The 23,275-nt window shown below is 47.9% G+C and overlaps 1 protein-coding gene across 1 annotated transcript in view; it reads left to right on the top strand.

Moving 5' to 3' along the window:
* LOC120060317 (transmembrane protein 260-like) overlaps window positions 1–23,275 on the top strand; it is a 31,859-nt gene that overhangs the window by 5,560 nt on the left and 3,024 nt on the right. The window contains exons 4-14 of the mRNA XM_039009519.1: window positions 1,236–1,399; window positions 12,844–13,021; window positions 13,275–13,388; window positions 13,509–13,688; window positions 13,809–13,849; window positions 14,923–15,009; window positions 17,251–17,359; window positions 17,499–17,671; window positions 18,387–18,558; window positions 18,765–18,904; window positions 21,382–21,558. Of these exons, the coding sequence (XP_038865447.1) occupies window positions 1,236–1,399; window positions 12,844–13,021; window positions 13,275–13,388; window positions 13,509–13,688; window positions 13,809–13,849; window positions 14,923–15,009; window positions 17,251–17,359; window positions 17,499–17,671; window positions 18,387–18,558; window positions 18,765–18,904; window positions 21,382–21,558 (1,535 nt within the window). The remainder of the gene's footprint in view (window positions 1–1,235; window positions 1,400–12,843; window positions 13,022–13,274; window positions 13,389–13,508; window positions 13,689–13,808; window positions 13,850–14,922; window positions 15,010–17,250; window positions 17,360–17,498; window positions 17,672–18,386; window positions 18,559–18,764; window positions 18,905–21,381; window positions 21,559–23,275) is intronic.

Genomic DNA, 23,275 nt, shown 5'->3' with positions numbered 1-23,275 from the left:
CAGGCCTCCCCAGTGTACGGAGGTCCTCCCTGGGCCCGGGTACGCCGGCCCTCCCCTCTGATCCCCTGAGCTCTGGAGCTCTCTCTCCCCACAGCTCCCAGTGGCCTTGGTGTCCCCCCGCTGTCCTTTAGCTCTTTAACCATGAGCCGGTCCATCTGGATTTGCCCCCACATCCCGTCTTTCCTACCTCCACCTCATGTTCACCTGTGTGGTGCTGTCTGACCCAACCATCTGTTTATCAAACTGGGATTTTTCACTGTCTCCCTTCACCCCTTCTTTTTCTTTCTCTCTATCTCTCTCGGACTCCTCCCCTTTCACTGTGCATTTTTACTGCCCACATTTCTTCTCCTTCTGTCTTTCCATTTGACCTCCCTTTGACCTCCCGAGCTTTAAAAGCTCCTCCAGTCTCTCCCCACTCTCCTCAGACCTAGCTGAGGCTGGTTGTTGTGGACATACCCAGGGATCCAGTGAGCCTCGGCCGTGTCCGTGATGATTGGTGGTGCAATCGCTCTCTCACCTCTCAGTGGCGGCTCCATTTGAAGGGCTGCCCCTGCTCTACGGCTGACCCAGCCTTATCAGTGTCAGGGAAGGAGTCTGTGTGTAATGACTGAGCCCTTATCGGCCTGGAGGAGACTTAGCGGCTAATTGCAGTGATTGCTGGGATCCCCCGGGTGAGAGTGGCTGCGGCTCTGAGGTGATTTGGGGGGCTTGTGCACCACGTGCTGCAGCACGGACCCCAGAGAGTTGCCTTGTCCTTGGGAAGGGAGGAAGAGGAGGAGGAATGATTTGTGTAGAGAGACGAAAGAGGGTTGGGAGGCCCGCACATAGCAGAGTCAGTCAGTCAGCGGTCAGGTCACAGTAACAGTATGGCTGTCTAGGCCTGCCACTCCATCCCTTCACCTCCACCACCACTCCCCCTGGGACACTCAGGTACAGCACTGGTGGAATTGGGGCTAATTAAAATGACAGGCTTTCATTACCCTGCTACCACCTCTCCCTTTCATCCTGCCTCAGCACCGTGCCCCCACTCTGTATAGTTCCACCACACTTATTTAAACATTTCCCACTCCTCAAACTCTTTAGCCTGATATCCAGGGCCAGGAGTATTTCCTGAACGGGCCAGGAAATCTTCTACCTATACACTGATGTCCTCAGGATAGTGGGCTCCCTCCTGTTGCTCTCCTCATCTTCCCTCCCCCGGTTACTGTCCTCTCTCTCTCTCTCTGTTGGTGCAGGTGGCTCACCCCCCGGGATACCCAGTCTTCACCCTCCTAGCCTGGCTGGCTCTGTCCCTGCTGCCCTATCTCTCCCTCTCCGTGTCTCCGGCCCATATTGTCAACCTGCTGAGCAGCTTGCTGGGGGCCGGGGCCAGCGGGGCCCTCTGCTTCACTGTCTGCAGGTAAGACTACAGCACATCGCTAGGGCCAGGTGACTATCCTGGTCAGGTCACCTAGTCAGGAAAAACTCCAGGTCCTTCTTTCTAATTATAATCAACATGGTTAGTGTCTGCTGCATCCAATAGTGCTGTAATTCTGCTATTCTGCATGTTTGTCAATGATATAGATCAGTGGTTCCCAAACCTTTTATAGTCCCGTACCCCTTCAAACATTCAACCTCCAGCTGCGTACCCCCTCTAGCACCAGGGTCAGCTCACTCTCAAATGTAGTTTTTGCCGTCATTGACGGCCTGCCACACACACATTATACGATACATTTATTAAACATAATAATTAGTTTTTGTCACAACCCGGCTCGTGGGAAGTGACAGAGAGCTCTTATAGGACCAGGGCACAGATAATAATCTAATAATAATCAATAATTTTGCTCTTTACTTAGCCATCTTACATATAAAACCTTATTTGTTCTTCAAAATGTGTGAACAACTCACCACAGGTTAATGAGAAGGGCGTGCTTGAAAGGATGCACGTAACTCTGCAATGTTGGGTTGTATTGGAGCGTCTGTCTTTTTCCACACACAGTCTGTGCCTGTATTTACTTTTCATGCTAATGAGGGCCGAGAATCCACTCTCACATAGGCACGTGGTAGCAAAGGGCATCAGTGTCTTAACAGCGCGATTTGTCAAGGCAGGATACTCTGAGCGCAGCCCAATTCAAATATCTGGCAGTGGCTTCTGATTTAAATTCAATTTTCACAGAACCGCTTGTTGCAATTTCAATGAGGCTCTCTTGTTCAGATATCGGTAAGTGGACTGGAGGCAGGGAATGAAAGGGATAACGAATCCAGTTGTTTGTGTCATCTCTTTCGGGAAAGTACCTGGGTATATTGCGCACCCAACTCACTCAGGTGCTACGCTATATCACATTTGACTTTGTCCATAAGCTTGAGTTCATTTGCGCACAGAAAATCATACAATGATGGAAAGACCTGTGTGTTGTCCTTGATAATGCAGACAGAGAAGAGCTCCAGCTTCTTAATCATAGCCTGAATTTTGTCCCGCACATTGAAAGTAGTTGTGGAGAGTCCCTGTAATCCTAGATTCAGATCATTCATGCGAGAAAAAACATCACCCAGATAGATAGGTCAGTCGTGTGAGAAACTCGTCATCATGCAAGCGGTCAGACAAGTGAAAAATATGGTCAGTAAAGAAAACTTTAAGCTCGTCTCTCAATACAAAAAACGTGCCAATACTTTGCCCCTTGATAACCAGCGCACTTCTGTATGTTGTAAAAGCTTCACATGGTCGCTGCCCATATCATTGCATAGTGCAGAAAATACACAAAAGTTCAGGGGCCTTGCTTTAACAAAGTTAACCATTTTCACTGTAGTGTCCAAAACGTATTTCAAGCTGTCAGGCATTCCCTTGGCATCAAGAGTCTCTCAGTGGATGCTACAGTGTACCCAAGTGGCATCGGGAGGAACTGCTTGCACGCGCATTACCACTCCACTATGTCTACCTGTCATGGTTTTTACACCATCATTACAGATACCAACACATCTTGACCACCAAAGTCCATTTGATGTCACAAAGCTGTCCAGTGCTTTAAAAATATCCTCTCCAATTGTCCTGGTTTCCAGTGGTTTGCAGAAGAGGATGTCTTCCTTAATTGACCCCCATAAACGTGACGGACATATACCAGGAGCTGTGCCAGGCCGGCCACGTCTGTTGACTCATCCAGCTGTAATGCATATAATTCACTGGCTTGTATGCGAAGCAGTAATTGTTTTAAAACATCTCCTGCCATGTCACTGATCCGTCGTGAAACAGTGTTGTTTGATGAAGGCATTGCCTGTATAGTGTTTTGGGCCTTTTCCCCTAGCATTGTCCCAGCCATATCCGCGGCAGCAGGAAGAATTAAGTCCTCCACAATAGTATGGGACTTGCCTGTCCTAGCCACTCACCATATAAGACACTTCTAGCCCCTTCTTATTAATGGTATCTGTTGCTTTTATACATGTCTTACTACTCGAAAGTCATCTTAATTTTTCCTCAAACTCCTGTGGCTTATTTTTCAAATCGTCATGTTTTGTTTCTAAATGTCTGCGCAATAGTGAAGGTTTCATCGAGTTGTGAGACAGTACTTTTGCACATATAACACACTGTGGCTTAGGAAAGGCACTACTCTCAATATAATTGAACCCCAAATCAATGTAGTTCTCATCATATTTGTGCCTCTTCGATGATCCAACGTCCCTGTCTGTTGTTCGGTGCTTTCCCGGTTAAGGGGGCAGTAGCTCTTCGGCTGCATCAGATTCACAACTGTCAGTGTCCATGCTAGCTGGGCTAACAATGAATTACTGATGCTAGCATTGGATGTGCTCGTGGAAGCAGAAAAACTTGTGTCATCGACAGGTGCAGGTGTAGTACCGCTGGTAGTAGCAGTATTACCAGTAGAGCTGGTATGTGTCTCTATGGACACGGGCCTTACTTTTTTTAACCATTTATCAATTTTCGAGAAAATGGAACGAGCAGCAGCTACGTTTGGCTACATATACGGACCCTTAGTGGAATTCCCGTGAGGGAGTAACAGTTAATGTGATTGGATGTTAATTATTTGGCTAGGTTACCTGTATTTGACATTGTGTTATTTCACTGAACACTATATGGTTTAATTTTATTTTTGGCAGTGAAACAAGGCTACTCAGGCGAGGAAAAAAACCTCACCCAAAGGTTGGAAAATATAAATGGACTGTTTGAAAATGTGATTAAAAATATATATACTTTTTTTTATTTAAAAAAAAAAGTGAATCACATTTTTATTTGGCGTACCCCCTGACGGCATTGCCCGTACCCCTATTTGGGAATACCTGATATAGATAATAACTAAATGGATAATTACTAAATGAGCCAACAAATGGGTTTTTAGCACAAAATTTAAACTCTTCATAGCACAATTCTGTAATCCCTGAACATTTTCCAACTGACGTTTGCATCTTGCTGCTTGGTGAAAGGACTGGGGATATTTTTGGGTCGTTTCTGACTGGCAGTGGTGTTCCTGATCCCCCTGTTCTGTATTCAGAGCGGAGTCCCACCACACTCCTCCCCCACAAACACAACCAGCCTGTTTACTCATCGCCTACCCGTTGTGTGTGTGTGTCACACAGTCACAGCCCCCTCCAAGTGCCTGACACCTCCCATCACCCAGCATGCTCCCAATTCTGACATGGCACGATTTCTAATCTCCCCCTTCTGCACTCCTGGGTCTAAAAGGGACAGGATCTTCCCTCCCTCCAATCAGGACCTCAGAATGTTAGCCACTGTGTCTCTGTACATTCCCATGCCACCCTGCATACGGCCCTCCTCCTGCAGCTCTGCCTGCCTGCCTGCTGACCCCACCATGTAAGGAGTCTTTTCCCCCCTCTCTCTCTTTGTGTGCTTTTATCTCACACTGTCGCCTGGCCTATCTTACATCGACCGTTTGCTGATTTTGGTAGTTTCCTACATGTTTGCTCTATGCACCATTGGTGGCAGCTTAATTTCAGACGTTTTCCCCATTTACATGGCCCATTTATGCATGCAGTGCTATGCTATTTTGAGTATGTACTGTGCACCGTGTTAGATTTACCATTCCAACAAATTAATTGTGGCGTATGTTAAAAACTGTGCCATTTGTAGCACAGATACAGAACCAGCAAGCTGTTTTGGGCCGGAGAAAGCAGGTGATACAGGGCTGGTAAAGGGAGTGTCACTGCTCCCATGTGGGCTGCAGTGGGCTGGGTCCATTTCCTGTGTGCTTGGCCGGTGGTGGCAGGTGGGCTGAAGGGGGTCAGGGTACAGGGTCAGCCCTGCTGGAGCAGGACAGGGGCTGGGGAGGAAGTGCTCTCTCCATGTGGACTGGCCCTCAGCCCGGACTGACTGACTTCAGCCTCACTCTCAGCCCCTGTCCTGCCTCCTCCTCTCTTCAGAGGTGACTCATAACCTGAAACCGGCTGGCCTCCCAAGAGAGGACAGAGGAGAGGAAAATCCTTATTATTTCTTTCCACTCTCACTCACTCCAAAAATCCCAGTATGTTAGTGGCTAGCCAGAGCTTAGTGAAATGGTGCGATTGATAGTTTATGAAACAAATTCCAAAACGTAGTTGAGTCCATATCGGAGACAGAGACCGAGAGAATGAGAACCACAGAGGGAACAACTACTCTCTAGCTGTTCCCTCTGTGGATTGTTGCTCTGTGGATCTCATTCTCTCGGTCTCTGTCTCCGATATGGACTCAACTGCGTTTTGGAATTTGTTTCATAAACGATCAATCGCACCATTTCACTAAGCTCTGGCTAGCCACTAACATACTGAGATTTTGGAGACAGCATCTATGCATGCTGTCTGAAGATATTTGGACCACAACACATGGAAAGTGCTGCCCTGTTTGTAATCTCTAAGGATTTAGATCAAATTTTGGATTATAATTAAACTAAGTGAAAAGTCATTATGAGGACCCCCCTAATGGGCTGATGGGCACTGAGGACTTCAGCCAGAGCACCCAGTCATATCCTCTAAGCTTTTAAGTATGAATGTATAATTTACGCTTTTCAATTTGAAAAATAAGCATAAAGGTTTTAGTCATTATCTGTCTGGAGCATGATTTGGGTTGAGGCTGTGGCTGGAGTTCAGCTGGCAGACTTGGTATGGTACTGATAGGGCTTAAGGGGGCAAGGGGGGTAGATGGTTTCCGGAATGGTCGCTGGGGGCACTGGGTGCTTCGCCCGTGCCCGGTAGGGTGGCAGAGATGACATGCCACGCCCCTGTGGGGGTCCCTCCGGCCAGACCTGGCCCTCAGACTAAATGCCAAGACTGACCAGTCTGCACTCCCTCCTGCTCAGCCCTCTCAGGAACATTTTAGCTAATCTCACTAAGTTGAACTGTAGTAATATCTATTCTATGTCTGTGATTGACATTTCCCCTGGTTTGTATGCAATCTCCATATAACTTTTGTTTGTATCACAGCAGTATTTTGAGAGTGGTTATGCAAGTGGTTGCACCAGAGGAATAGTCCGTTTCAAATGCGTAGGGACTTATTGCATTGAAGTTATTACATGATATCCACTTTGATTTTTTTATGGACTTGAAGGCAGTTCCTCCAAAACAGTAAATTGCAAGACCTTGAAATTTGTCTGTAATATTCCCAACATAGCAAGCCTTTGATGTATCAATTTAAATTAGTCGGACAGATTGCTGTTTTTTAATGTGGTGGAATGTAAATTGATAGACTTGGAAGCCATTTCTCCCTAAACTGCAAGTTGCGTAAGTGTAAAATGTAGCACTTAGCTTCCCTTTGATTTGTCAATTACAGCGCACTTGGCTTAATCACATGGTTTGATGGCCAAATTGCCCGTCTCCTATGTTATCACACCAGGACTAAACAAGCCTTTAAGGATGGTGGCCATAATGATAATAATTAGTAAATCAAATGTTTTTTGTCACATGCTTCATAAACAACAGGTGTAAACTAACAGTGAAATGCATACTTATGAGCCCTTCCCACAATGCAGAGAGAAAAATAGAAAAACAATAACACAAGGAATAAATAAATACACAATGAGTAACGATAACTTGGCTATATACACGGGGTACCAGTACCGAGTGGATGTGCAGGGGTATGATTGTACTTGAAACTTCCTAGGAATAATATATGACCCTATCAGTCCTACAAAAGTCCTCTATACAGTGAGTCTCAGGAGGACTTTAAGAACGTGTGTACCCTGTGAAAGAGGATAATCCAGAGAGCTCAGTATTTGGTGCTCCCTCATTTCACAGTTTATCTACTAAAGCTCCTCTGAATCTGTGCTACCTGAGAGGAATGTCTCTCACGCCGTTCCTATAGTAATCCTGAGACCAGAGACAGACGGAGTACACTGACACAGCCAGTGGAACGCTAAAACAACAAAAACACTGTCACCACCAACATCCAACAATCAGCACTTTTGACACGTCGTGTGATCGTACGATTACATAACAACAGGATTCGTGAGGCGCACCAAATATGCCCCATCCCCTCCCTCCCCCATCCCAAAGGCGCACCGGCGAGACACTCACCTGCCAAGAGCGGGCCTGTGTGGACCAGCTGATACGTCAGTGGACCGCAGGACGGGCGGTGTGCCAGACCATGCCTAGTGCCCAGTGATGTGGCCCAGGCTCCTTATAGGGCCTCCACCATATGGCCCTGATGGTGCTCCCCCTCCCTACTCCCCGCTGCTGCTCACTGAGGTGGCTTGTTTTTCCACTGGGCTGGGGCTGCTGGAGGGACATGTGTGGCGGGGTCATCACTGGATCAGTGTGTGTGTGTGTGTGTGTGTGTGTGTGTGTGTGTGTGTGTGTGTGTGTGTGTGTGTGTGTGTGTGTGTGTGTGTGTGTGTGTGTGTGTGTGTGTGTGTGTGTAGTTTTATAGGGATGAATGGGGTGGGGGGAAACAGCTGAGCATCCCCCTTTCTCCATCCGCTACCCCCCTGCCGGTGGCCAGGCAGCCCCTCCCTTTCACATCTGTTGTGGTCAGGTAGAATCTACATCAAGGCACTCAGCGTTCAGAGCCATACTTCTCTCAACCATAGATTGACGAGGGTAGTTGTATTGGTATTGTTTAAAAGCTCCTATGTTTGGACCTTTGCCCTGTCTGTATGATATCCTACTGTGTCCTAGGACATGAGGCCTCCCTGCTCCTCTCACCCCCCATCCTCAGCATGACCAATGGTTCCCCCTAGGATTCATCCTGTAATACAGTTAAACAGATGTTTAATGAAGATGTTATTTCCTCATTACAGGCAGTGGGATGGGGATAGAGGGGGGTATAAGGGGGGTAGATAGACAGCATAACAAAGTACCAGTTTAATATTCCGCTCGCCTGTGGCCCTGAGATTGTGTCTGCCTCGGACGTAAATTTTACATCCCTCACCCACCACAGGCAGTCTTAATAAGGCACCAGGCTAGTAGACGGATCAGACTCGGCAATTACAATTCAGCCAGAATTAGTTAATGGAATCTATAGAGTAACATTTATATATCAGTGGTGGCTGCCTAATGACTTTGTTGAAATAGCTGCAGCAGCAGCATAAAAATGGCTTTCTGTGAATCACATAAGCACAGGATTTCTGTAATTTGTTTTTTTCTGTTTTGTGTAATTTTTGTGTGTTGGGCTGGAGATTAAGATGGCATTCTGGGAGAAATTGTCATGTCAGTGGCTGCATTGTTTGAGCGGGATTGTGGTGATTAATTTTGCATGTAGTCGGGAGCGTTGGGGCGGGCGGGTGCTCTCCTGGAGGAGGGGTGACTGAGGCATGCTCCACTCTCTGGTCCTGATTTACCACTCCTCTTCTCTCCTATCTGCTGCTGTGGTTGCTGCTTCTGCCTGATTGGGGAATTTAAACAGGAATGTGTGCACATTTAGGAAGGTCCGTTTGCTAGCTGCTGGAAGGCTAGGTATTATGAATAAATTCATAACATTTTTATAATGATATATGTAGCACCCATAATATCATGTGTATGATCTACTTGTGTAATATATGCTTTATAGTAGATAGTTAAATTGTTACCTCTATTTTACCTAGCTTGGCCCAAAAACAGGGTTGCATGTCTGTTTCCCAAATGTGATGCAACAGAGCAGTTAGCCAGAAACACTGTCATATTATCTAAAGATCCTCAATGTTCAGCCCACTGTCCTGTCCTGGCCACATCTAAACCCTGGGGTGCCAGTGTTACTGAGCCAAGGCCAGCTGGAACCCTCTGTCACACCAGACCAGGCCAGGCCAGGCCAGGGCACCACTTCATGGGCTTCATCCTAGCCTCTTCAGGAATGTGTGGTTCTTTTCCAGCCATGTCTCTCCCAAAGCGCCACTCACGGAGTGAGAGAACAGTGGAGGGCTGATCTGTGATGGCACGGCTGTGGCATTATATGTGTCAGTCCATCCCCTGGTCTGGCCCTTTGTGTTGCCTCATTCCCTACACATTCACTACAGACAGGCTGCTGATGGCCCTTTGTGTTGCCTCATTCCCTACACATTCACTACAGACAGGCTGCTTGTGGCCCTTTGTGTTGCCTCATTCCCTACACATTCACTACAGACAGGCTGCTTGTGGCCCTTTGTGTTGCCTCATTCCCTACACATTCACTACAGACAGGCTGCTGGTGGCCCTTTGTGTTGCCTCATTCCCTACACATTCACTACAGACAGGCTGCTTGTGGCCCTTTGTGTTGCCTCATTCCCTACACATTCACTACAGACAGGCTGCTGGTGGCCCTTTGTGTTGCCTCATTCCCTACACATTCACTACAGACAGGCTGCTGGTGGCCCTTTGTGTTGCCTCATTCCCTACACATTCACTACAGACAGGCTGCTGGTGGCCCTTTGTGTTGCCTCATTCCCTACACATTCACTACAGACAGGCTGCTGGTGGCCCTTTGTGTTGCCTCATTCCCTACACATTCACTACAGACAGGCTGCTGGTGGCCCTTTGTGTTGCCTCATTCCCTACACATTCACTACAGACAGGCTGCTTGTGGCCCTTTGTGTTGCCTCATTCCCTACACATTCACTACAGACAGGCTGCTGGTGGCCCTTTGTGTTGCCTCATTCCCTACACATTCACTACAGACAGGCTGCTGGTGGCCCTTTGTGTTGCCTCATTCCCTACACATTCACTACAGACAGGCTGCTGGTGGCCCTTTGTGTTGCCTCATTCCCTACACATTCACTACAGACAGGCTGCTGGTGGCCCTTTGTGTTGCCTCATTCCCTACACATTCACTACAGACAGGCTGCTGGTGGCCCTTTGTGTTGCCTCATTCCCTACACATTCACTACAGACAGGCTGCTGGTGGCCCTTTGTGTTGCGTTATTGAGGCCAGCCCAGACAAGCGCAAGGCAGGCAGGTGTTTGGTGCTGGGCTTCAGTGCAGTGCTGGCAAGCCTCTGGCCCATGTTTAGGAACTGAGGGGGTAAATGAGGTAGGTTTTGCTTTGACTCTTCAAAGTGACATTGGCAAGCTATTTGTGTCCTACTGTCTGTCCCCGTAGAGGCACTGGGAACTATATCTGTGTTGGTTTGAGGACATGGATTGTGGACATGGAGTATTTGTGGTATTTGTGTTTACCTTGAATGTATATTTTCTTCTTCTGCTTACTGACCTACAGTTATTACTCTATTTAGGATATTTCTAATTTAGAGCATGAACTGTTGTACGATTTTGGTAGATGTATTTTACTTCAGTAAGAGCTTGATGATTATTGTTCAAATTTCCAGGATTCTTTCCTCTTAAATGGTCTGTATGTTTCTTTAGCAGGGCAATGATCTCCCAATATCTTCATGAAATACATAGAATTTCTGTACAGCATTTCTGTTTAGAATTCCTTTGTCATCCAGTGAATTACCCCAGTGATGAGACTGAGACATTCTGGCACACGAGATCAGTTCAGGGTAAAATAGCCTCACTGAGAACATATTATTCTCCTGCCATGTCTCAACCAGACAGCTATTGTCAGTGAGCCACAACATTACAGCACAGCAGCATCCTGCAGCACACTGAGCTTTGATAACAGGAAACATGGCCAAAATGGAGTCAGAGTCCCTTCCTCTTCATCTCTCTACCATGGGAGCAGCCAGCCCCAGACTTAGCCCAGAGAAGGAGCCACGGAGAGGCTAAAAGACTGACTGGGAACCCAGGTGGTCCTCTGCAGACAGACAGGTAATTTAAACCTGAGAGTACACACATCACTGGGTTGTTACACACTGACAGGCCCTAGGAGAGAGATGTGTCAGTCTCTCAGAAGGAATAAAGGGCCAGGGGACAGGAATGTGGTTGTGTGTATGTGGGAGTGTGGGAGTGTGCTTGTCAGGCAGGTCTGTAGAAGCCAAAGCAAGCCTGGTGTAATATCCACATTACTTCCAGGGACCCCCACTACTGCGCAGCACCCTGCTCTACCTCAAAACCAGCCCCCCTGCTAAGCGTGTGGGCTGGGGTTAATTGCCGCGCAGGGGGGTAGAATTGAGGGTGCGGGGAGTCCCTGCCCTTCAACAAAAGTCCCCATCTGCCCCCCACCCCTTCCTCCTACCCTTCAAGTTACAACTAATTCCTGGATCGGTGCAGTGAGAAAGACGCTGCTATCTCTTACTAAGACTGAACCCACCCCCACCCCCACACCCAGACATCCCTTCAACACCCCCCACTACAACCCTGCATCACATAGAACACAGAGCAAAAAGACTGGAGGATAGGAGAGGTATTTTTTACTCTCCTCTCCCTCTTTTTTCTTGATTTACCGCGCTTTCCTCAGAAAGCTCCATTGTTCCCCTAGCCTAAGTCTCATCAGGCCTTTTGTGGCTGACTATCACAGCGGCAGGCAGCGAGCTGGAAATGTATAAATGGTATCATGCCTTGTGATTAATGGCGGTGCTTATGAGTCAGGTCTGATAACGGGCCTGCTCTCTACTCAATTTCAGATACCGTTAATGGAATCTGTCTTCTGCGATTGTAATGTGAGAGCGCCTAATTTGCTATGGAGCTTGAAGCTGTCACCGGCAAGGGATTGTGGGGTCATAAGGGACCTGGCAGCCGTTTGGCCTGCAGCTTGTATCTGCCGTGCTGAATAGAGCAGCTCTCTGCCTGTCAGTTAGCTGATAGGCTGATGAGGACTCTAAGCCACTCCACACAATGGCGGAAAGGGCCATACTGCCTGACTTCCTTAATTGTGGAGCCCGCTCATATTTCAGAGCCAGCGTGCCGGGGACTAGGCGGCTTTTTTTCTTCCTCTTTCTCCCCCACAACTTTTTCCTCCATTTTCTTCATTTCATCCTCATACTCTCACCCCCCCACTCACACATCTTTTTACTATTTTTCTTTTCTTCCCCTTCTCCTCCTCATCATTTGTTGTCCCTCTTCCTTTCCCTCTGTCTCTCTTTCTAGTAAGTGGTGGGTCTTAGTATATGACGGATTATCCCAACTTTGCTTCAGTTACGACTCAAGAGATGAAGGCAGGAGAGGAAGCAGGGGGAAACTTTTGTGCACACGTTATTGAAGTAAAGGACCATATCTCCCATAATGGTTATTTATGTCAGGCTGCTCTGGTGCTGCTGGAGAGGACGGTTGAAGGATAGGTATGGGAATGGCCTAGATTTTAGATAGTACCTATAGCTACGCAAATATACGATTTATTGCAATGACAAGTACTCCATAATTAACAAAAATGTGCCAATGATTTTTTGAGCAATCATATGGTCAATCCTAAATATGATTTTCAGATCTAGCTTTGGGATAATTACTCATGCCCACATTGCCCGGAGCTGCTCATACCTATGATTGGACAGTTACTCTACAATTAAAAACGGGAAAAAATGCTATGATTTCTTGAGCAGTTAAATTTGTGTGTTAACCCCTGTGCCTCACCCGCTTCCCTCTACTCTAGACTGGCAGGCTCAGGGCCGGGTGCGGTGCTGGCTGGGGGCGTGTTTGCTGTGTCCAGGCTCAGCTGGCAGTGGTCGGTGGTGGCTGAGGTCTTCTCCCTCAACAACCTCTTTGTTGGGCTCCTCTTCTCCCTGACTACCAGCTTCCACTGTGCTGACAGTGCCCCCCAGAGGAGGAAGGTAACCCAGCCCTCGGCACACACTCCCTCCACAGCTTCCACCCTCACACGGGACAGAACATGCATATCAGCCACATCTCCCAGACCAGATAGACTGTTCCATGGTGATATCACAACTGTCTGCCTCAGGAAACTTTACCGTACAACCTATAGAAATATGGTTTCATGTTTCGTCATTTGATTTATATATTTTTTTCAATGACAGAAATGCTATATATAATATGAGGAATTAAGTCTCCTCTTTTTATTGTCAGGTTTCCCATTGGGGGGCGCTGTGCTGTGGCCTGGGTCTGTGTAACCAGCACACTCTGGTGTTGTACGTGGTGGTCATCATTCCCTGGGTCCTGCTCCAACTCTACTCTCACAGAGTAAGTTTAACAACAAGCTCTTCTCCATCTGAGTGGCCATAGAGACGTAACATAACCAGGTAGAAGAACTGGCCCATCTGAAAGGATGCTGAATAGATGTTTATTGTGTGATTGTGTCAGGAGCTGTCTGTCTGTGGGCTGATGTCTCTGGGACTGTGTTTCCTGGGGGGTCTACTGCCCTACGTCTACCTGCCTATCTCCTCCTACCTGAACACAGCTCGCTGGAGCTGGGGAGACCAGACTTCCCTCTCAGGCCTCTTTACTCACCTACTGAGGACTGAATACGGCACCTTCAGCCTGGTACATACTTCTATACATGTACCTGTACCAACGTACATTATCTTTGAGCTTGACCACAAACTCTAGTGTGGGACGTGTAGTGGTGATTGATGTGGTTGTTTCTTTAATATGTGACCCTAGGCCAAGGCAGAAGGTACCGGGAACCTCACCATGATGCTAAAGTGAGTATGCCCATCTTTATTAGAATAGTCATTCACTTTATTTTACACATGAAGTCATTGCTATAGCATGAATTGTTCTGGCGTCTTGCTTTTAAATGTTGTGCATTTGAAGGTCATTCATTGGATGATGTGATCTGTAGAAGTGACAGAGTGGGTTTTCTCATGGTTTTGGCTCTAGACAGACCGGTTTAAACATCACACAAAAACCCATCAGTTCTGTTCTGAAGGAGGGAGCCCATCCATCGCCAGTACTGGTGCCCGTCTCTCTCCTCTCTCTCCAGCTTTTGTTCTTCCCTCTCTCCCATCAAAGCAGAACTGAACCTGCTTAGAGGGCCAAATCCCTGTGTTCTGTTTCTCCAGCAGTTTGAAATGATCACTCTGCTCTGGTGTTTAAGCGTGACAAGCTGTGATGACAGACACTGCAATATAGCGGAGAGATTTGTTTTCCTCCAACAACCCCCTCCATCTCCCCCCTCCGTCATCCAACTTCTGTAATTGTCTATGGCTGACGACGGGTGGGGAGTATGCTTCTTAAGACCCCCCACCACCAGCCCCCCCGTCTGGCCCCCGCCCCCTTCCATCACCCCTGCTGGTTGATGGACAAGCACACCTTCAAGACAAGGGAGAGGCAAGCATGACAAGCATGTCACATCGGGGATGTAAACTCCGCTAGACAAGCTGACACACAAACACACACACTCTCTCTCTCTCTCTCTCTCTCTCTCTCTCGCTCGCTCGCTCATATAGAGACTCAATAAGCCATCAAATAGAGATGGGTATTAAAGAAGATGCTCTGAGAAAGTGTCTCTGTGACTGACAGGCACTCTGACAGGGGTTGAGTAGAGGACACATCCATTGGTGTCTATTGCTCGAATGGAAGGGTGGGGACTGGGGGTGCATAGAGTCAACAGGGTTAGTCTGTTTGATCGAGGGGGGGGGGGGGGGGGGGCACAGTTACTGGTGTATTCCAATCTGATGAGGAGGAAATGAGAGGACATTCAGTAATTGGTGTCCTTCAGTTTGGTGGAGGTTAGAGGGATGCGGCCATCAGAGGTTTTGTGTGTGTGTGTCAGGGCTCAGCTGGACCACTGTATGGCTGACCTGTCCCTCCCTGTGCTGGTCCTGGCTGGACTTGGCCTGTTCCTCGTCTCCTGGGACAGGTAAGGAAACACCTGGCAGACCAACCTTGCCTCAGGGCAATTATTAGCATTTGGGATGTAAATTTGAATCCCTTGATTTAGATATGTTACATTACATTACGAATGGACAATATCATATGAATTGAAGGACATATAGTATCATACTTCTTTCTCTGAGACCAGGCTGCTTGTTGCATGTAGGAGAATTTAAGATGCTGGTTAGGAGAACTAATGACAAAGGTTAAGAGAATTTATGCAAAAGGTTAGGAGAATTAGGTTAAGGTTAGGGGAAGGGTTAGCTAAAATGCTACAGTTGTCCCTTGATGCCACTTGAACATGCAACCTTCGGATTACTAGACGGTTGCGGTATACAGCCAACCTTCCTCCTGACCAACCTGTCTTAAATAACCAGACCTTTATTCAATTTGTAACATAACATGTCATACTTAATAGAGGTACAAACATTTATGTAAAATAGCAAACGTCTGAATTATGAGTTCAGTCTGGGCACATCATTCTCTCAGACAATCTAAAGTTCGTTGATCTCAACATGAGGCTAAAAGCTGTCGTGCTGTCAAGGCGCTGTACAATATAAAGAAGAAAAGGAGATTTTGATGTGTGTTTTTTGTATGTCTACTAGTTGTAATGATGTGTATGTGAAATGTATGTATCTGTATGTAGCAGTGCTCTCTGATGCAGTAATTCATTACAGTAGTGGCTATGTTGGGGTCTGTTGGGTGCCACTGATAAGGCAGAGCAGAGCCAGGGAAACCCATGAGCAGGGCTGTCCCCAGGGCACTGCCCAACACCCCCTGCCTCCCCCTACCCACCTGCCTTCCCCTACCCACCCCTGCCTCCCCCTACCCACCCCTGCCTCAGCCTACCCACCCTCTGCCTCCCCCTACCCCCCTGCCTTCCCCTACCCACCCTCTGCCTTCCCCTATCCACCCTCTGCCTTCCCCTATCCACTCCCTGCCTTCCCCTATCCACCCTCTGCCTTCCCCTATCCACTCCCTGCCTTCCCCTATCCACTCCCTGCCTTCCCCTATCCACTCCCTGCCTTCCCCTATCCACTCCCTGCCTTCCCCTATCCACTCTCTGCCTTCCCCTATCCACTCCCTGCCTTCCCCTATCCACTCCCTGCCTTCCACTATCCACCCTCTGCCTTCCCCTATCCACTCCCTGCCTTCCCCTATCCACTCCCTGCCTTCCCCTATCCACCCTCTGCCTTCCCCTATCCACCCTCTGCCTTCCCCTATCCACCCTCTGCCTTCCCCTATCCACTCCCTGCCTTCCCCTATCCACTCCCTGCCTTCCCCTATCCACCCTCTGCCTTCCCCTATCCACCCTCTGCCTTCCCCTATCCACTCCCTGCCTTCCCCTATCCACTCCCTGCCTTCCCCTATCCACTCCCTGCCTTCCCCTATCCACTCCCTGCCTTCCCCTATCCACTCCCTGCCTCACCCTACCAACCCCCTGCCTCCCCATATCCATTCCCTGCCTCACCCTACCCACCTGCCTCACCCTACCCACCCCTACCCCCCTGCCTCACCCTACCCACCCCTGCCTCCCCCTACCCCCCTGCCTCCACCTACCCCCCTGCCTCACCCTACCCACCCCTGCTTCCCCCTACCCCCCTGCCTCCCCCTACCCCCCTGCCTCCACCTACCCCCCTGCCTCACCCTACCCACCCCTGCCTCCCCCTACCCCCCTGCCTCACCCTACCCACCCCTGCCTCCCCCTACCCCCCTGCCTCCACCTACCCCCCTGCCTCACCCTACCCACCCCTGCTTCCCCCTACCCCCCTGCCTCACCCTACCCACCCCTGCCTCCCCCTACCCCCCTGCCTCCCCCTACCCACCCTATGCCTCCCCATATCCATTCCCTGCCTCACCCTACCCACCCCCTGCCTCACCCTACCCACCCCCTACCCACCCTCTGCCTCCCCCTACCCCCCTGCCTTTCCTGCCTCCCCTTGCCTTCCCCTGCCTCTCCTGGGGGGCACGTTGATACACTTGGCTTTACACACAGACACACAAGCATGTATGTACGTGAACGCGTGCACACACACGCAAACATACGTGGGTCATTCCATTGATATTCCATGGAAAGGCAAGTTTCCTGAAATACAGCACAATAAATATGCTATTTTTTCCAATTCTTATTTCCATTCACATAATTGTGTTTTGATTACCGGTATTTCTGTGTATATGTCTGTGTAAGGCCAGTTCTCTCATGGCGATGCCTGTCCTTCTACTCTAGGAGGCGCCGTGTTGTTCCCTGGCTACTGACGACCATGCTGCTACTCTACTCCCTGTTCTTTGCCTGGAGAGCCAACCTGGACATCAGCAGACCCCTACTGCTGGGAGTGGTGAGTGATGGGCCATGGGGCTTAGTTAGGGCAGGCAGGGAAAACAGGCAGGGAGGCTACTGGATGGGCCTGAGTTGAGATGCCACAGTCTCCTCTGACCCAGGTAAAAGGCTGTGTTGTGTGTTTGATCTCTCTGCAGGTGGAGCGGTTCTGGCTTCAGAGCGATGCTGTGGTGTGTGTGATGGCTGGGCTGGGCCTGAGTTGGACACACACAGGCCTGGAGAGGAGGCTAGGCCATGGGGGTCTGTGGAGGGCCGGAGGCTGGCTCTTCACCGTAGGTGTCCTGGCACACATGGTCCACTCCAACCATCGGTAAGCATCATAACCTGTCAACTGACTTAGGCTTGATGGCACATCCTGTGTGTGGGGTTATAACATTGTAGTATCTATACCACCAACTGTTTTCAAGATTTGCCGTACAAACTAGAAAATACATGTTGTCTTATAGGTTGGGGGTCGCACACAACGTGTTGAGTATTTTACTCCCAAAACTCCCCCCACACTAGTCTCACCTGAGCTAACCCAACAGTTGTCTCTGTACTTCAAACTGGAGCCTGCACTCCACATGGCAGGTATTTTATTCTCCCGTCTCTCCTCACCCCATGGTAGGGGCTAAAGAGAGGCACGGTTAGCACATAGATTTCACTGTGAATGCTGAGTGTGAGATGTTAGCCATGAGAGGCAGCAGATTACACCAGCATGGTGCTGCGCTCTGCCTGGCAGGCTGGGGCCGCTATCACACAGCTGCTTTGATCAGGAGGAGAGCCTGGCCTACACTGTCAGACCCATTGCACCTGTCTACCCACGATTAGATAGGCAGAGCTGGGGCTGTGACAACTTACCACAGAGCAACTTGAAAGCATGCATACAGTACATGAATGCACACACACAATCCTCAGAAGTGAAGACCTACAAACACAACCTCGCTGCTGTGTACACAAACGTACACTTGTTATGTGTCAGTGAGGTTAGAGAAAATATGTTAGCTCCCGTTGACTTGTAAAGGTTTGTGTTGCATCCCTCCCAGGGAGTGTGATCAGAGCATTAACAGTGTTGTGGAGCGGTTCGGCAGGGAGCTTCTGGCCTCTGTCCCTCCAGACTCTATCATCCTGACCCGGGGAGACCTCCCAGGGAACTCCCTGCGCTACCTCCACTACTGCCAGGGGGTCCGGCCTGACGTACACCTCGTTGACCAGGAGGTTAGTACTGAGCCTTATATTGGGTTTATTTAGGCCCAAGACACCTTGCCTAGCTTTATTAAATTATAATTAGAGCTATATTATAATAGATTTGGAAATGAATCTGAACCTGATACTGAAGACAGGCCATACAGGTTAGACAATAGAGTTGCGATGATGATGATCTCAGTAAGGCTCCTATTCATTACTACTCTCTCCCCCTCCAGATGATGACGTACAGCTGGTACGTGGCCAAGCTGGGCCAGCATCACCCTGGGGTTCATTTCCCTGGGCTCTGGTGGGACCCGGTCCACACTGAGGAGAAGGACACCTTCAGTCTGGAGCAGTTCCTCTCTCACAACACACAGTGAGTGAGAGAGTGAGAGAGTGAGTGAGTTGAGAGAACTGGTGAGGTTGAATGGGAGCACTGAGTGGTTGATACAATGATCAGTGCATTGAGGAAATAAGACTTATAACTGCTGCCTCAAGAGTAACAATGCTTCAGCCATATGTGGGAAAGACTGCAGAGAAATACTGAATACATAATGAGTAGATATGATTTACTGTGTGACTACTGTGTCCATCTGACTATAGTAGTCTGGGGAAACAGAGATCAAATGGGTTGGACAGGAGTCCTTAAAATGCCAAGCCCACCAGGGGGCAGTGTTTGCTTGGCCAACATGAACTTCTCTAAGGGGGGCAACACTGGCCAGTGGGATCAACCCTGTAGGGCACAGCACTGGAGAGGAGAGTGAAGCGGAGCAGTAGGAATGGGAGAGAGTTGAATGGTGTGTGTGCATATGCTCGTCTGTGTATTTGTTGGGTAAGAGTGGAGGCATACAGTACCAGTCAAGAGTTTGGACACACCTACTCATTCAAGGGTTTTTCTTTATTTGTACTATTTTCTCCTTTGTAGAATAATAGTGAAGACATCAAAACTATGAAATAACACATATGGAATCATGTACTAACCAAAAAACTGTTAAACAAATCAAAATAGATTTTAGATTTTAGATTCTTCAAAGTAGCCACCCTTTGCCTTGATGACAGCTTTGCACAGTCTCTCAACCAGCTTGGCATTCTCTCAACCAGCTTCACCTCCTTCAAGACTTTTCCAACAGTCTTGAAGGAGTTCCCACATATGCTGAGCACTTGTTAGCCTCTTTTCCTTCACTCTGAGGTCCAACTCATCCCAAACCATCTCAATTGGGTTGAGGTCAGGTAATTGTGGAGGCCAGGTCATCTGATGCAGCACTCCATCACTCTCCTTCTTGGTCAAATAGCCCTTACACAGCCTGGAGGTGTGTTGGGTCATTGTCCTGTTGAAAAACAAATGATAGTCCCGCTAAGCACAAACCAGATGGGATGGCATATTGCTGCAGAATGCTGTGGTAGCCATGCTGGTTAAGTGTGCCTTGAATTCTAAGTGAATCACCAACAGTGTCACCAGCAAAGCACACATCACACCACCTCCTCCATGCTTCACGGTGGGAAACACACATGCAGAGATCATCCGTTCACCTACTCTCTGTCTCACAAAGAACCAAAAATCTCAGATTTGGACTCATCAGACCAATGGACAGATTTCCACCGGTCTTATTGCTCGTGTTTCTTGGCCCAAGCAAGTCTCTTCTTATTGGTGTCCTTTAGTAGTGGTTTCTTTGCAGCAATTTGACCATGAAGGCCTGATTCACGCAGTCACATCTGAACAGTTGATGTTGAGATGTGTCTGTTTCTTGAACTCTGTGAAGCATTTATTTGGGCTGCAATTTCTGAGGCTGGTAACTCTAATGCACATATCCTCTGCAGCAGAGGTAACTCTGTGTCTTCCTTTCCTGTGGCGGTCCTCATGAGAGCCAGTTTCATCATAGCGCTTGATGGTTTTTGCGACTGCACTTGAGTAAACTTTCAAAGTTCTTGAAATGTTCCTTATTGACTGACCTTCATGTCTTAAAGTAATGATGGACTGTCGTTTCTCTTTGCTTATTTGAGCTGTTCTTGCCATAATATGGACTTGGTCTTTTACCAAATAGGGCTATCTTCTGTATACCACCCCTACCTTGTCACAACACAACTGATTGGCTCAAACGCATTAAGAAGGAAATAATTTCCACAAATTAACTTTTAACAAGGCACACCTGTTCATTGAAATGCATTCCAGGTGACTACCTCATGAAGCTGGTTGAGATAATGCCAAGAGTGTGCAAAGCTGTCATCAAGGCAAAGGGTGGCTACTTTGAAGAACCTAAAATATAAAATATATTTTGATTTGTTTAACACTTTTGGTTACTACATGATTCCATATGTGTTATTTCATAGTTTTGATGTCTTCACTATTCTACAATGTAGAAAATAGTAAAAAATAAAGAAAAACCCTTGAATGAGTTGGGGTGTCCAAACCTTTGACTGGTACTATATATAAAAAGTATTTAGACGCCCCTTCAAATTAGTAGATTTGGCTATTTCAACAACACCCGTTGCTGACAAGTGTATAAAATTGAGCACACAGACATGCAAACTCCATAGACAAACATTGGCAATAGAATGGCCTTACTGAAGAGCACAGTAAAAATAAAGAAAAACTCTTGAATGAGTAGGTGTGTCCAAACTTTTGACTGTACTGTATGTGCTTCCCATGTATGCCTATTCAGTTCTATCAGCAGCCACCTGGGCTGAGAGTGAGTAGTGTTTGAGGGGAGAGTGAGTAGTGTTTGAGGGGAGAGTGAGTAGTGTTTGAGGGGAGATGGACAGCTGGGGTTAGGTCCCTTCAGAGGTTTCCAGCCTTGTGGTTGTTCTCTGCCCACTTCAGAAGCACTGTGCCTGCCTGATTGTGTGTGTCTGCAGGGGGGCTGTGCTGGCCTGTATCGGGCTGCCTAACGGGGACCCCAGCTGGGAGAGGAGCTTCTCTCGCTGGCCCCTAGGCGTGTGTGACCACCTGGTGCCTGCCCAGGAGCACTTCCACCCGGAGGAGTGGGCCCGTCGCACCCGCTACATCTATAACTGGACCGAGCCACACAACAGGTACAAAGTACATTACACACAAAGCCCAGAGGGCCCACTGGAGGGGTGGGGGGCCCTGCTCAGCAGGAGAAGCCTACACTCCATGGGGAGTCTATGGGATTCTGCTAGTCGCCATGGAAATGGTCATACTGTAGACCAGATATCAAACTCATTCCACAGAGGGCTGAGTGTCTGTGAGTGTTCATCCTCCCTTGTACTTCATTGATGAATTAAGGTCACTGATTAGTAAGGAACTCCTCTCACCTGGTTGTCTAGGTCTTAATTGAAAGGCAAAACCAGCAGACGCTAGGCCCTCCATGGAATTAGTTTGACACCCCTGCTGGAGGCCTATGCCATAGCATTTCTGTACACTTACTGTATGTTTGTTTCTACCATGACAAACATGCTAGTTAGGAATCCATTGAGGAATCTTATGATCAGAGATACTCTTTGGTGTTGACTATTCCTTCTCTATGTGGTCTTTCACTGGCAGAGAACCGACGTTCCTACAGCAAGGTTTCCTCTGTTTTCCATGCTCTGATCCAGAAGCTCTTTCTGCATTATACCAAAGCAAGACATTAGGCCTTTAGCTATTTGAAATGAGACTGAAGATGAAACATAATGAGTTTCTTATTGCGTTTTGTCAATAAGTGTGTCAAAAGTGGAATTAGTCAAAGCTCCATATTCTGTTGCCGTTGCCAGCAGCCCCTCATTCACTGCGATAATCATGGCTGAATACTGTGACATTATTTCCCTCGCCCTCACAAGCGTGTCCGTCGATGCCCACAAGCCAAATATTAGCTCAGAACCCTGTTAAAATATCATTTTGAAGAAGAAGTCAAGTGTTTATACGCAACAAAATGGAAAAGGATATATGGGTTATTCCATGTCTAATGTGTTGGTATTGTTGCTCTGCCGTCTGATGTTTTGACAGTACTGTATATATTCACATTAGATTTGTGAAAACCTAAACCTGCATACTTGGTTGAACAATATACTCTGAACATAAATATAAATGCAACATCTAAAGTGTTGGCCCCATGTTTTATGAGCTGAAATAGAAGATCCCAGAAATTTTGCAAACGCACCAAAAGCTTATTTCTCTCAAATTTTGTGCACAAATTTGTTTACATCCCTGTGAGCATTTATCCTTTGCCAAGATAATTCTTCCACCTGACAGGTGTGACGTATCAAGAAGCTGATTAAATAGCATGATCATTACACAGGTGCACCTTGTGCTGGGGACAATAAAAGGCCGCTCTAAAATGTGCAGTTTTGTCACACAACACAATGCCACAGATGTCTCAAGTTTTTTGAGGAAGCGTGCAATTGGCATGCTGACTGCAGGAATATCCACCAGAGCTGTTTCCAGAGAATTGAATGTTAATTTCTCTACCATAAGTCGCCTCCAACGTTGTTTTAAAGAATTTGTCATTACATCCAACCGGCCTCATAACCGCAGACCACATTTATGGTGTCGTGTGGGCAAGCGGTTTGCTGATATCAACGTTGTGAACAGAGTGCCCCATGGTGGCGGTGGGGTTATGGTAAGGGCAGGCATAAGCTATGGACAATGAACAGAATTGCATTTTATCGATGGCAATTTGAATGCACAGAGATACCGTGACAAGATCCTGAGGCCCATTGTTGTGCCATTCATCCGCCGCCATCACCAAGTGTTTCAGCATGATAGGCTAATGCACGGCCCCATGTCGCAAGGTTCTGTTTACAATTCCTG

The sequence above is a fragment of the Salvelinus namaycush genome, chromosome 15, assembly GCF_016432855.1.
Source record: "Salvelinus namaycush isolate Seneca chromosome 15, SaNama_1.0, whole genome shotgun sequence".
NCBI classification, from domain to species: Eukaryota; Metazoa; Chordata; class Actinopteri; order Salmoniformes; family Salmonidae; genus Salvelinus; species Salvelinus namaycush.
This window is presented reverse-complemented; position numbering and strand designations above follow the sequence as displayed.